A 14,913-nucleotide genomic window follows, 5' to 3' on the forward strand; every position below is an offset into this window, starting at 1 on the left:
ATTTTTCTTCTTTTTTATCAGATGACTATAAAGGCATTTTTTTCTCTTGGGACCATGGAGATTTGACTGTCATCAGGTAACCTGGTTTATGGTGTTGGTAAAATACCACTAATAATAGTGCTTTGTAATTTTCAATGATGTTTTCATGAGCATTTTCTTTGGATGGCCCAATTTAGTGATTGTCAATTCTGGCTGCACATTATAATAACATGATTGTTCAAACAAATGAAGCTTTAATAAAACAACTATGCCTTCATTCTAGCACACTGTATTTGGAGAAGGATTTTGGGGGTTGGTGATTTTGTTTAAAGTTCCCTAGGTGATTCCAGTTTGCAATTAGGGAAGAGAATCACTGCCTATTTTGACATCAGATGTCCCAATTCTTTGATAAGGAAAATGAGGTCAGAGTATTTAATTTTCTTGCTTAAAGTTGACATGAATAAGGAGAAGCCACGTAATGTGAACCCTATAATCTCTGGCCTTTCCACGGTACTACATTGCTTCTCTACTCACAAGGTGATCTTGGGGGAAGTAGCTTCTTATTCAAGAACCTCAGTTTTCTTATCTGTAAAGTGGGATAATAGTGGACTTCCATAGACATTCTTTCTTATAGAGAACATTAGCATTTGGTAAGAAAGGAACTTGCCATCTTGTCTCTCAATTAGGATAAATTGATTTTTGACATTATTTCAGTGAAAGATATCCATTGTCATTTCTGTAGGGCTTTGATGACTCCCTCTTAGTATATATTAGAGTGCTACTGATCAGATAACCTAAATAGGGCTATAAAATATGCAAGACAAGGAAAAGTAGAGGATGTATGTGTCAACTTTCACACCAGCAGAGTTTCCTTGATAGGGGTTTGTCCCAACTCCAGAATTAGTCTAATACTCTCATGGGGAAACTTTGATTGTTAGGAACACCATTTTATTTATTTATTTATTTATTTATTTATTTATTTATTTGTTTATCTATTTATTTATTATGCTTTTATTTAGGAACTCCTCTCTTTAGCTGAGTGCTAAATGCATTGGCCTGTAACCCCCAGAACTGATCATGGTCCTGTACACACAGACATATAGCTTCATTTCTTCAGAACAGCCCTGAGAATCCTTCCCCAGGCTGAATCAATTATTCTGCAGGGGACTTGCTTTTCAGTTCCCCATCTTCCTTGCTGTCTCTTGGCCTGGATCCATTTTAAAGGGGCTAAAGAAACTTTTCCTCTTCTTCCCTTTTGGCAATTTTTTCTGGATTAGTGAGCTCTTATGCCCAATAGAATAGGCTGACCTTCTCAAAGGTGTGACAAGTGTAGCTTTAAACATTTTAAGTTACTTTGGCATAATGGAAAGGTAGAAAACTGTTTGCCTATTATTTTTTCTGACTATCATGCATCATAGTTTGGTTAACAGAGAGGTGGATAACATAAAGGCTTTGTATTTGAGCAAACCCAGTTCAAATCCTGGCTCTGTCACAGGACTTTGAGCAAGTTAATGTCATCTCTTTAAATCTGAATTCTTTTGTAAGGCCCTACTTTAGAGATCATTGTCATGATATAAAATGGTATTAAGTGTGCTTAATATAGTATGTCCTTAATAAGTGTTCTTATAGCCATTATAATTGTCCCAACTATTTGATGGTAAGGTGATCAGTTTTCTCCTCATGTTGGTGTTACCTGCTTCTTTATTCAATGTCACCCTGAATGGAGGTGACTACAATGCCTGGAGCTACTACAAGTCTGTTAGTTTCTTTTCCTTCCCCCCTCCCCTCCCTTTTCTATCATGGTAATTGTTACCTGAAATGCCTTTAAAGTTTTGACCCATATTAATATGTAGCATTCCTTAGGAAAGAAAACATTTGGAGCTATTCAATATTGAAGTGTCAACGAATGTCAGATTCTTCACAGGAGCCCTCTTTTTTGAGTAAAAGAAAAGCTTTCAGGCAAGAATTGTGGTCTGAGGAGTAAGATTATCTACTTAGAAACCTGGTCTAGATTTGGTTTTCTTGTGATTCTCTGAACATCACTTGGCTTCCAGTTTGGGGATGTCTGAGAGACATTCCCTGTGAGCCAACCAGTTCCTTAAAGGTATTATGACTATTACAAGTGACTCCTTATGCAATTGTAACTATAGCCCTTGAAAATAAGATACCACTCTCTGTCTCTTTTATTTTTTTTCTGTTTTTTTTGTTTTTGTATTTTTTTGCTATCCTATTTGGATGAATAACTCACAACAATTCAGTTCAGCTGAAGTGACTTGTTTGAGATCTGTTTGTGAGTCATGCATAGTAACCACCATTAAAAATTGTGGACTTTGGTTCCACAATAAGGAAATCACATAAGTCCTAGAGCTCCGGCTTCAGAAATGGCACAATGGAATGAACAAATATGAAAAGTAGATAATGGATCCACAGTGATTTAATTCTCGGTGATATTTTCAGTTTATGCAAATGCAAAACGAAGAAAAAAAATAAACCTGGCTACTTGGAAAAAAGCCAACAGAAACAAACAAACAAAAAATTTAGTGTTTGATCAAGCAAAAGTCCTTCCACACATCTGCCAAGAGAGTTAAAACAAATATAGGTGTTAAATAAAAGGCCCAAGTACCAAAGAGCAAAATTTAATGAAAGCTAGAACTGTTAAGTATGGGTTCCTGTTGAGAAAAATGTCAATCTTTCAGAGTTTTCCCATTGTTCTATTTTTAAGAAAAGTGTAGTAAAAATACATAATACAAGTTAACTTTTATGCCCTTGCTTTTGTTTTTCCCTGTCACTTCTCCATTGACAAAAAAATATTTTCCATTGGAGTCTTGGACCTCCACTTAGCATAGACCTTCATTTCTAGCACAGATTGCCTCTCACCATCAGATCATGTTACTGGTGAGCTCAGTAGCTGGAGAGTCATCCTACCAGGCCAAATGCAAAGGTCTTTGAAGCATGTTAATGGTACAGTGTTGTTTCCAACTCCTCTGAAATGTAGGTTCCCTAATGGCGGGTCATACCAGATTCTGAAGTGGTAGGATAAGGGCTGAGAAAAATCTGTCAAGAGGGCAGGGGCTGGGGAGGACATCAGCTGGCAGTAGTGAAAAGTGATAATCCACCTCAAGGGTCTTGCTTCATGTACCATTCCCACATTGACATGTGAGAGACTGAGCAACACTTGAGTTGAAAGGGCAAAGAGTTTGATTTTGGAATGATTCTTTGCTATGGCTGATGAAAGAAGAATGGGAAGGATATAGAGGTGGTGGATGTCCACTGAGAGAATCTACAGATGAAACCAATCATGCTGCCTACTTGTAGGCAGGCTTCAAAACCATTAGTTTGTCAATTGCTAATAATAACCCCTAGCAGAGAAGACTGGATAGAAGTTGGGGATAAGGGAACAGCCAGAATATGGTTATCAATAAAAGCTAATGACACATGGCACACACTGAATCATGCACCTAGGAGATGGCTGCTGGAGAGCTGGAAGCCAATTGCACCAAGAGTGATAGTTAGGATCTCCAGGAAAGCCATGTGCTAGGAACTGCACCCTTCCAACCAAAGTTGCAGTCTGCCTGGGCTTCTCTCCACAAGCCCTGTCACCTCTCCAGACTTGCTTTAGTTTAGCTTTGTATTCATGATCTTGGGTGTATTGACTCTGGTCACCAGAATGTAACATCTCCATTCTGTTTTAACTGGGGGGAAGGTCTGCCTCCTTGGCTTAAAAGTTGGGGCAGGGATCTTAAGGACCTCAATGTCATTATCAATGTAATCCATTTCCTTTTCTTCCTCCAAGTAATAAAGCATTGGGTATTTTACTTTTTAGAAAATTGTCTGGCCACATGCTAAAGTAACACTTTATATGGACATGAAGTTCTCTGGGTCAGTGAAACCCTAAGCATCATATTCAGCCTCTTAACAAAGAGAGAGCGCATCATGGAAGGTTCTATTGCTTTTGGGCTTCAGTGAAGCTTCCTTTTCCAAAATTCTCTCATTACCTTTCTTTTGCACTTAGCTTGCATAGCATTTTCCCTCATATCAGAGGCTTCAAAGAGAAAGAGTCTATTCCTCAGTGGGGCTCCTGCTCAGATATTAAGCAAATGAGAAGCGAAAATCATGGGTGCTATCTTCCTGGCTGCCAGCTGTTCCCAAGTCTCTATTTGGCTCAGGAGGCCAATTGCCCTTGGGCTTGAATGTAGTTAGAAAGACATACTTCTCAGGGCGGAGGTTGACTCTGTGAAGAAATATAGCATTCCACCTAAGGCCTATGAGATGGCTCTTATACATTAAAGGAAGTTTTATCTGGCTCCCAGCAATAACTCCATGAGTCTCCTCTGAGTGCACACTTGCCTTTGCCCTCTCCGCCATCCTTGGTCTCACTTGCTTTTCAAACGCATTCTCAGCTAAATCAGTGTTTAGGCAGTGCTTTGTCTGGGGAAGTTAGCTCCCTCCTTCAGTGACCTCCATTTCCATCCAGGGCTTGGAGCCATAGGCTAGAGGGTAACTGGAGAGCTCTCATGATGAATTAGTTCGAAAGTTGCTTTTTTCCTTTTGCTTGTAAGTAGAACAAACCTCCAATCTCCAATCTGAAAACTGAAGAGGGGTGGGTAAGGAGTTGGGAATAAGAAGTAAGGAGAAGGAAGGGGCCTAACAGAACCTGCAAACCACAAGAATTAGTAAGAAAATATTGCACACACTAAGACACATTAACAAATGAATTAAAAGAAAACAATAGTTTCCTCATTAGTGTTCTGATGACACTACTGTCAGAGACACAAGCTCTTTTAGATAGGGTTATTTCCCCTTATTGCAGTGCAGTGTGATTTATCATCCTTAATTAGCAACGGAAAAGGGTGAAAGAACATCAAAAAAAGGAAAAGGGATAGCAGAATGGTTTTCAGTTCTTCAGGAAAATCTGTTGAATCCTCCTCCTTGTGGTCATAGTGGTTGGTGGTGGTTTGCGTTTCATTTTGTTGTTTTTGGCACTGAAGGGCTTGGGATGGGGTTGGAGGAGCCCGAGCCTGCTCCCCAAGGAATCTCCATCTGTTCCAGTTATAATCCTGTGGCTCCCAAGGGCATCCCTGAACTGTGACTCATGCAGGGAATTGATTGCATGGACTTGGGGAAGTCATGGCTGACCACTCGGCCATTCTCTCCACTACCACCACCACCACTGGCTCCTGCCCCACTGTTTCGGGGGAGTGTCGATGTCCGTATGGCTTCATTGATGGATTGCTGTGGGATCAAACAGAAACCCTTTTCAGGAGGACCATGGGGTTCTTCCCCAGGTCCTTGGCAATGATTGGCAAGGAGAAAGAGTCAACAATGGACTTAAAATGTCACCCCTATCCTTTCACCCATCCAACTCCCTTCCTATTCTGTAATGCTAACTTTGACTTCCCATGACCTCACAAAACTGTTGAACGGCTCTGGAAATGTCTGGTCCCCTGTCTGGATCTTAAGTTCTCTGTTTAATGAGGTTTGCTGGATCGGGTGATCTCTAAAATCTTTTCTGGTTCTTATATTCTGTGTTTTCTAAAGGTAAAATAGTTCTATGGTTGTATTGATGATAATGTAGCAACATGAACCAAATGGAAAAGCTCTGGAAATGGGGTTTAGAAAACTTGAATTTTAGTTCTAGTTCTGACATCCACTATTCATGTGACCCTGTGCATATCTTCTTACCTCTCTAGACCATTTAAATCTCCAGGTTTATGAAATATGATTATGTATGTACCTACAGGCTTTTATTAGCAAGAGTGATGCCACTATGTGAACAATTATTTAAAATGTTAAAAATTAAGGCTGTGTTATTGTTGGATTAAAATAAAAAATTTTCTCTAATTTACTTCAGGGGAAATGCTATCCTACTATTGGCAGCATGTGTTAAGGAAATGTAGGACTTAGTTGAATAATACAATAGGCAAAAAGTAATTGCAAAGGGGTATGTGCTAAAGAAAATGTGAATGCATTGCAAGGTTCATTATCTGTCAAATGCTTCCTATTAGTACATATCACCTGCAATTCCAGCTTGACTTTAGATCAGTGCTTATAAGCTTTGTGATTTCTAGATTATTGGAATTCTAGATATGAAAATGATTCCAATAATCACCCAAAGATCAGATGAGTTAGGGAGAATGTTCAAGAATACAATATAGGGTTAAAACCATATCCTAGACAAGAGGAAGAAGGGTGCTGTTCTGAGTTCCTTTGGAGAAAGAAACTTCATGATATGACTTGAATGATATGAATTTCAAACCTATATTTCTTCCTCTCTTAACTTCCTATTAAATTATCCTCATATAATTTTTGAGGTGGGGCTTGCTTTTTTTTTTTTTTTTTTTTTTTTGTGTGTGTGTGTGTGTGTGTGTGTGTGTATGTGTGTGTGTTTTGGTGGGAATCAACATAAAGAAGAATTATCTATAAGTTGAGAGGTTTTTTTCTTGAAGGCCAACCCTACTCATCCTGTATTCCATTCTCACATTTTTCTTGAAGCCATCCTAGACTGTACCAGTAAGTGCTGGACTTCCTCACCTTAGTACTCATACATTATGCACTCTCTTGTAACAGTTCTGCTTCAGGTATGTAAGTTTCATCTTCTTTAAGGGAGCTATCTGGAGAGAGGCAAGGACCAAATCTTTTTATTCCTTAACTATCTCCAAGAGTGTCCAGCTTGTAGTAAGATGCTTAATCGATATTCTTGAATTTTGTCTAAGAAAACCCAACCACATAGGATCCTTCTTAAAAATTGTATGGCTTTCTCTTTTGCATATCATTATATGCTAGTGACCCAAGAAGAATGTCTACCTACTTTGGCCAGACTGACTAACCAGGGCAGTTTTGACCCAATTTTTTTTCTTTCTGCAATACTTTGTTAGGAATATCTTCTTATTACTGGCAATTCTGTCAATGTGTTTCAATGTTATTTCTTTTTAAAATCAACGATTCAGAGAAACTTGCCCCATATGATGTTCTACCCACACTGGCTTTGTCTCTTCCTCAAACCCTCAGAGTTGATTTATTTATATTCTGTCTTGGTTGTCCTCCACTGAAAAGGAAGGTTGGATTGCATTCTTCTAAGTCAAGGCCAAATAAATACCACTGTAATGCTCTCTGGGGGAAATGTGAAATGAAAACATGAAGTATTAATGGTTACTTATTCTCACCTAAAAATGTTGAAAAGAAAGTAACTTTGTATGTGTTTATAAAATATGGAAACGTCTATAGGTTAACTTGAAATGTCTACCTCCTATTATTTTTTCTCTATCACATCCCTTTAATTAAAATCAAAAAGTTTAAAGAACATTCTAATGATCTTGGGCTTTGTTTCTGAAAAGGTCTCACACATTCCCATTGAAGTTGGTAGTACTTATTCAATTTATCTTAAAGGAAAAGATTGGTGGCACAGTCAGTCAGCATTGCTGCCTATCAAAGTGTGAGAGAACATAGCCCAAGATGTAGTTAAAACCCTCTAACATCTATTGGTGGTGGGTTCTGCCTGATAATTGGTTTCCTTTCTAACACTTTTATGGATCTCAAGAGAAGAGATGAAGAGAGCTCACACTTTGGAGTGGAAAGCAATGCTAAAAATGACTAGCTCACTAGTTTAAACTTGGCTGCACATTGGAGTCTTAGGAAATTTTGGAAAACAATAACAAACAACAACATTGAAGCCTGAGACCTAATCCCAAAGATGTTGACTTGATAGGATAGTGTGTGTCTTGTATATCTTGAATTTTAAAAACTTCCCAGGTGATTCAATTATATAAGCAAGGTTGATATACACTGATCTAGGTAATTTCATTCACTTTATAGAGTAGGGGTGTCGAACTCAATCAGAGAAGGGGCCAAAATCTAAAATCCAGCCTAAATCGCGGGCCGAATGGTTTACTGAACAGTCATAAACTATCATTGTGATGGAAACGCAGCGGAGTGCAGTGATGATAGCGCAGTGCGGGCCACATTGCAAGGCCTGGCGGGACGGATTTGGCCCGCGGGCCTTGTGTTTGACACATGTGTTATAGAGAAACTGAGGACTTATGACTGACTTGCTTAAGGTTACAGTTATGGGGTCTAGTGCCTTTTAACTATGGTTCTTCTGCTCCCTCCACCCCCCGTACTAATCTGTCATAAGCAAAAGCAGTTTCCCTTTTTGCCTAAGGGAAATGTGGTTTTCCCTTGTCTAGTTTTGACATACCAGCTGTTTTTAAATGTCATCCTTACAGATATTGTTTTGAAATTGATACTCAGGGAGAAAAGAGTGAGTGAAAAGTTCAAAGTTGGCTCATTTCATTTTTCATAACAATGATTTCATCCCAACTTCTCAGATGCTTGTTTTCTAAGAAAAGTCTGTCCAGGCTCCACATGTCATAGAGCTCCCCAATAAAAGCTCAAACCTCAGAAATGATTCTATCCTAGCATGTGTGCTAAGAGCCAGAGTGACCGCCTGTTGGGATGAATGTACCCTCCCAACCCCCTTTCAAGCATCACCAGGTCTCTCAGCTGCTCATTAATTCCACAGAAATGTACAAAGCCTCAATTGTGATGGCTTAAACATGACCTGTGTAGTATAGCCACATGCAATTATGAAAGGTCAGCAGCTTTCTGGGGGTGGGAGAGCTGGGGGTTATTTTTCTTTGGGAGCAGATAAGAACTCAGGTTCTGGTCTATTTTCCAGGCAGAGGGAAAAGTGGAGGATGTGAGAAGTGGAGAGTCCAATTTGGAGTTTGTCTTAGGTTATACTTTGCTGCTTTATGACAATTTAAATTAGATACAACTGTTCTGGTTGCCCGAATCCAACTCTGAGTTCCCAACTCTTATATTTTTTCTCTTCCCTCTGACTTCCTGTATCCTGGTCACCCTGGCTTTATTCTGATTTCTGGGCAAGAGTTCTGGTGTTTGAGTTTCTCACACTTGTGCAATGCTTCCTGGCAACTCTCTTTCCATGAATTTCCTTCATACTTCAGATGTTAAACATTGCTTTCTCAAGGAAGCCTTTCTGACCTGCCCAGCCACCATTTCCTGATCACAACTTGACTGCACTGGGCATTTTTCTTTGTAACACTTATTGGATACGTGTATTTGCTCATTTTCTGTCTTCTTCATCAAACTCTCAGTGTCCTGAGAGCAGACACTGTGTCTGTTTTGTTCCCAACTGCATCACCAATGCTGAGCAATGAATAGCATATGGTTATTATGGAGGGCTTACTATAGTCCAGACATATTGCTAAGCTCTTTATGTCCATTTTTTTTCATATAATCGTCACAATTTTATGAGGTCTGAACTACCACTAGCTCCATTTTACAGAAAATGAGGATCAAAGAGCTATTGAAACTTATCTAAGATGACACAGTTAATAAATAGAGCAAGTTGGATTACATTCTGACATTCAGATTCTAGAGCCTGTGCTTTAGACCGTTATATTGCACTGTGTCCTAAGGGAGCAGTAAGAAAGGGCTGCTGTGATGGGTATTGGGCAATCCCAAACCCAGTGGTTTAGATTATGGTCCATGGGAGGATTTTGGGGAGTTATAAAAGCTGCAGTTCACCTAACTCTTCTCCTGTTCCCCTTGTTGTATCTTGAGTGACCTTTTGTCACTTTAAAAGGGTAAGTTAGGGGAGTCCTTATGTTCTGGATATAATAGGCAAAGGAAGCTTTGTGTAGGTTCTAGGAGACCTTGTTGTGTTTAGCCACAACAAGGAAATCTAGTCTAGGTTTAAGGTCTAAGGCCCATGCTTTTGCTATGTGTTGTTCTTAAACCTGGTAGTGGGTGAATTGGTCAAAGGTAGGATTAAGGGGTTTCTAGGACCTTTGACCAAATACTATCAGACTGCCATCCCTTAACTGTTCCTGTCTTTATATCTTAGGAAAGTCACCTTTTGAATGGACCCAATGGGACAGAAGACTAGAAGAGCTTGTGTAAAGACACATGGGTGGAAATCATAGATGTGTAGTTGGAGTATGGAGTATGTAAGAAGAGCAGATTGCCTGGGAAGGGAAACTAGGATGGAGCCATGATATGGAAATGCTGAATGCCAGGACAGAAGGCCCTCCTCCCCAAACTTAAAAGTTTCTGTGTACAGAGCTGAATACAGAGTTTCCAAACAAGGGAAATAAATGCCCAGCAATATCTTCTCTAAGAATGATCTTAGAGATATGTGTAGGGCTGATGCAGAAGTCTCTGGTTGTGATTTAATAGTGGGTGTGGTGAGTGTGGAAGCACTTGCATATTCTAAAATGGGCACCTTAGAGTGCATTATAGAAAAGTCAAGCCTACCAGTGAATCTTTTAAGTCAAGTCAAGGCAACAGCCTAGGGTGCATATCTCAGAGTGACCATGCCTGTCTCTATTTCTGTTGGTTGGAATCCTACTTGTGCTCCCTCTTAATTTCTGCCGTACCTGGAAGACTTCTCTAATTTCTTTTTCCTCTATATTGCTGTAGGACTTCCTATCTATACCATAGGTTGCTTCTCTGAGTACTTTTTCTGTGTCAGTCTTTGTTGAAGGTGCTGAAGGCCACAGGTTGCATCTAACCCCTCTCTGTCTCATCAGGATGTCTTGCTCATGGTTTTATTCTTATTATTACCATTTCTATAAATATTTTCCTATTGAAGCTAAATGATGAAATGTGAGGGGCCTTGAAGGTCATGTAATCCAACTCCCTTTGTATGCTTCAGTCTATATTTTTGCTAAGAGTTACTTAGCCTCTACTTGTATGCCTCCAGTTATGGGGTGCATGCTACTTTTTGGGACAGTCCATTCCATTTCTGGATACATCTGAAAGAAAGTAGACCTCTCTTATTGTGCTAACATCTGTTCTCTATAGTTTTTGATCATTAGTTCTTGTACACTTTTAGATCCCATAGAACTAGTTTGTTTTCTTTCCCACTTGAAAAATCTTTATATTTTTATAGGTAATTTTCATATCCTCTATAATTCTTCTTTTCTCCAGTTAGTTGCCTTCAGCTATATTTGATGTGGTTTGGAGTTATCTAGTGAATCTTTTTAGCCTTTTCTGTGCATGATGTTCTTTGCCAAAGCTTGTCTTACAATGTAGTAGCTAAGAAAAGATCTAACTCACCAAGCATGACAAGATCATCCATTTTGCAGAGGGTGGAACTCTCTCCCCTATATTGGGAGCTACATTTCTATTAATGCAAGCTCAGCAAGAATCTACCTTAGTAGCCATCACTCTTGCCTCATGCTGTGTTCACTGTCCACTTCAACTCTTAACTTTTAATCTCACTTTCCGTCTTTGGCTGAAGTTATTTTTTTGGGCTTTATGTTTACTGTTTTCTTCCCCTTCCCCTTCCCCCCTTCCCCTTCCTTTTCCCCTTCTCCTTCCCCTACCCTTCCCCTCCCTCTTCCCTCCCTTGTTCCCTCCATCTCTTCCTCCCTTCCCCCTCCTTCTCTTCCTCCCTTCCCTTCCTCCCTTCCCTTCCTTCCATTCTTTCCTTTCCTTTACCCCTTTCCCTGTCACCTTCCTCATAGCAGCTTTCTCACCCTGTCTTGGGCTGACCTCAACCTCCTGTCACTCCCACCCTTTCTAATAGGGAGTATCCCAGGAAACATAGCTGTGTAATACAACAGGATAGGGGAAAAGGCCCGGGAAGACGATGCCACCTTCATCCTCTTGGACTCGCTACGGGATTTGTAGCAGAATTCGATTAAGGCAACCAGCATGGCTAGTCCAAGTCCTCCAATCAGGATATAGAACACACCCGCCACATTGCTGAGGCTCAGAGCGCTTGTCTTGTCCTAGGAAGAGGAGAAGGGAAAGGGGAGAGGGGAACAGAGTAAAGTGAGCCAAGAGACTAGATACCATCTAAGTAACAATATTTTACATGCATACACTCAACCCCATCACCCTCTTTAATATTCATAATAGTAGGAAAGGCTTTTTATTCACTGACAGAGTATTAAACATTCCCCAGAAAAATGTGTGTGTGTATAACAATTTTCCAACCATCCATGAATATGTTTAATTTATAATTACATTCCATTCCCATCCCCCACCCCCACATGCCTGATCTGTGGGAGGGGTGATGCCACAAATTTAGGGCAGCTTCTATAAGATCTGTACCTTTGAATTTACTCCATTCTTTCAGAAAATTGTCCCTTAATTTTCAGCTAGGTTTCTGCTCTCTATCTCTTCTGTTGCTCAGCAACACATTTGCCTTGCTTATTATGTCTCTGGGCATTTTTCTGTGAGTTAGTACTTAAAATGAACTTCCCCTTATATGTGCATTTGATTTCAATTTAATAAGACAGTTATTGTACATATAATAAAAGATCTACCAATGTATACATTTAACTTACTGCTTTGAGTTCTAATTTAGGGGGGAAAAAAACGGGGGGCTTGGAATAATAAAAATGCAGTGAAGTAGAAATATGGCTCTATTAAGTCCTTATAATTATGCTCAATTAGTGTCATTTTTATGTTGGAAGTGCTTTCTAAAAACCACTGTAGACAGACTCAGGTAGCTGCATTTAGAAATCTGTTGCCTGAGGTAAAAGATCTTGCATTGGCTTTGGATGAGGGTCATGGAGCAAGGTGCATAATTTCTAAGGGTTTAGGGATAAGTACCCATTTCCAGTAGGAGGTGACATAGCTTGTTTTGTGGAGCCTGAGAAAGGTAGGGACTGAGGAGACAACACCTTCCCAAGTGGTGCGAACAATCAAACCAAACTGGTGGCTCAGGGAGAGAGGAATCTGGGTGAAATTCTTGACACAGGCAAGAGAACATCTTTAAGTCCTGAAAGAATACCCATCCCCAGATGTCAAGATGGCTCTACCACCTTTGCTTATAGTGTTTGCTCAGGTACAAGTTTCTCATTGAAATACATAAATGCACACCCCAGATGGCACAGGCATATACCACAATTGATGGCACTGGATAGATAGAGCATTTACATCTCTCTTTGTATTATATGTGTGTGTATGGTTTTTTTTTTTGTGTTTTTTTTTTTTTTTTAGGTGAGTCACACAAAGGGTGAACTGTCTTGCCCTAGGGACTCCTTTGATCTCTGCCAATTAGAATCTGGGTATGTGGAAAGGGGTCTGTTGCTGACCAAATCATTTACTTCTCCCCTAGTTCACTTGGTGCATTGTACAGGATTCAGCAGGGCTGATCTAGGGGACTGCAGCTGGCAAATAGAAGTGTGTCTTCCCTCCCCAGAAGCATCCTTATCTAAAGCAGAGTTATCTGCCAGTATTTTGGCTTTGGAAGAAGAGGAAGTGGTTATTCAAAGGAGTAGAATTTCATCTGCTCTGGTATAATGGTGTGATAAAGGAAATGTGCAAAAATGAGTATCCTACTTGGTTCAAGAGCTGGTTGAACAAGCAAATCCCACATGGCATGACATTTTAGAACACTCAAAATATCTCCATGTTTGTTGTTCAAGCGGTTTGTAATTCTGCTTCTGGATAGTAATTTAGAGTCCACGGTTAGCAGAAGTTCCCATAAAACTTTTCTGTGTGGATAGGACTAGGGTTGTGATAGGAAGGCATGTTAATGTATTATCAGCTTACACCTTACAAAGGAAGTGTAGTGACAATGATGCTCACAGGGAGTGGATGAAGAACAAGCCTGGGTGAAGGTGGCAGACAAAAGGATGTAAGGAAAAGAAGAAGTCCTACTGACTTCATAAGCTGACCAGCCTTTCATTAGCTAAAGTGAAACATGCATCTCTGGATCACCAAGGCTCTTTCTGTTTCCTTCCTCGTGGTCTTTTCAGGTTCACCTTGGTGTGGATAGCCTTCAAGGAGAAAAGAGTGGTGGGCATCTTCTTTTGTTACTATTCTTAGAAAACACACACACAAAAAAACTAAGAGAGCATCTGCCTTCTGGCTGTAGAAGGTGGACTGTCTACTTCTGATATATGGATATCTGGGAAGGAAGTAGGGCTAGATATTCACATGGAAGTGGAGTTTGAGGGCATAGTCCATATAACTGCAGAAGGAAGAATGCCCAGTGACTAAGCTTTTGCTTGTGTCTGGATATAGAGAACATCCCTTACTCCTGAAGGAGGTCTCTGACCCATGGAGACCAGTGCATGTATGTGTGTGTGTGTGGGGAGGGGGCACATCCTATACAAACAAAGGAGTAAAGTAGGTGGTATTGGGACTACCACATCTTGTAGGGCATACAGTGCCATTGATCCTTCTTTTTTTTTTTTTTTTAAATTTGTATTGATTTCAGCGAGGAAGGGAGAGGGAAAAAGAGATAGAAACAATAATGATGAGAGAGAATCATTGATTGGCTGCTTCCTGCTCGCCTCCTACAGGGGATCAAGCCTGCAACCCAGCACCATGTCCTAAAGGGGAATCAAACGTGGGACCCTTCAGTCCACAGGCAGATGCTTTATCCACTGAGTCAAACTAGTTAGGGATTGATCCTTCTTTATGCCACCTCAGTTCTGTAGTAGCAGGGGTCAGGAAATACTCTGGACTGAACAGGGCACCTGAGTCCTATCACCACCAATATCAGAAGGCAAACTTAGATTAGCACAATTGTCCAAATTTGACACAATTTGATAGGGTGGAGAATTAAGGGCTGATGTTGGTGTCATCTTAGCCCATATGGTTGAGTTTACATGTAGATATGGTTTTATGATATTGCTTATGTGTGCCATTAGCTTTTTGATAGCACCAAATTTAATTCTTTCAAGAAGGCCCAAGGCCTTGGTATTCTGTTAATTTGCCCTTATTGACTCTCTTTTGACTCACTCAGTTGGAATATGATAAGGTATTTTAAGAGATAAACAATAATCCCTTTTATTTGAGGACCAGACCTCTGATTCCTCTTCTAGTCCATCATGTTCCTACAAGAGGGTACTTCCTTACAGACTTGAATACAAACAGCTATATTCATGCTTCACAGGCAGGTTACAAGCTTCCCAGCTATGACCAGGGAAAGGGAAAATATGGAATTTG

The 14,913-nt window shown here is 40.1% G+C and overlaps 1 protein-coding gene across 4 annotated transcripts in view; it reads right to left on the reverse strand.

The window, feature by feature from the left end:
- Nucleotides 1-2,150: 2,150 nt before the first annotated feature.
- Nucleotides 2,151-14,913, reverse strand: part of GRIA1 (glutamate ionotropic receptor AMPA type subunit 1) — a 270,354-nt gene continuing 257,591 nt past the window's right edge. For 2 of the 4 annotated variants that reach the window (XM_036423636.2, XM_036423635.2), the window contains exons 15-16: nt 11,601-11,735; nt 2,151-5,232 (exon numbers count right to left, since the gene is read on the reverse strand). In XM_036423636.2, the coding sequence (XP_036279529.1) occupies nt 5,029-5,232; nt 11,601-11,735 (339 nt within the window). In that variant the 3' untranslated portion in view covers nt 2,151-5,028. The remainder of the gene's footprint in view (nt 5,233-11,600; nt 11,736-14,913) is intronic. The other 2 variants (XR_004985576.2, XM_045577002.1) reach the window with 1 other exon arrangement.

This window comes from Pipistrellus kuhlii, unplaced genomic scaffold (assembly GCF_014108245.1).
Source record: "Pipistrellus kuhlii isolate mPipKuh1 unplaced genomic scaffold, mPipKuh1.p scaffold_m20_p_8, whole genome shotgun sequence".
In the NCBI taxonomy this organism is placed as follows: domain Eukaryota; kingdom Metazoa; phylum Chordata; class Mammalia; order Chiroptera; family Vespertilionidae; genus Pipistrellus; species Pipistrellus kuhlii.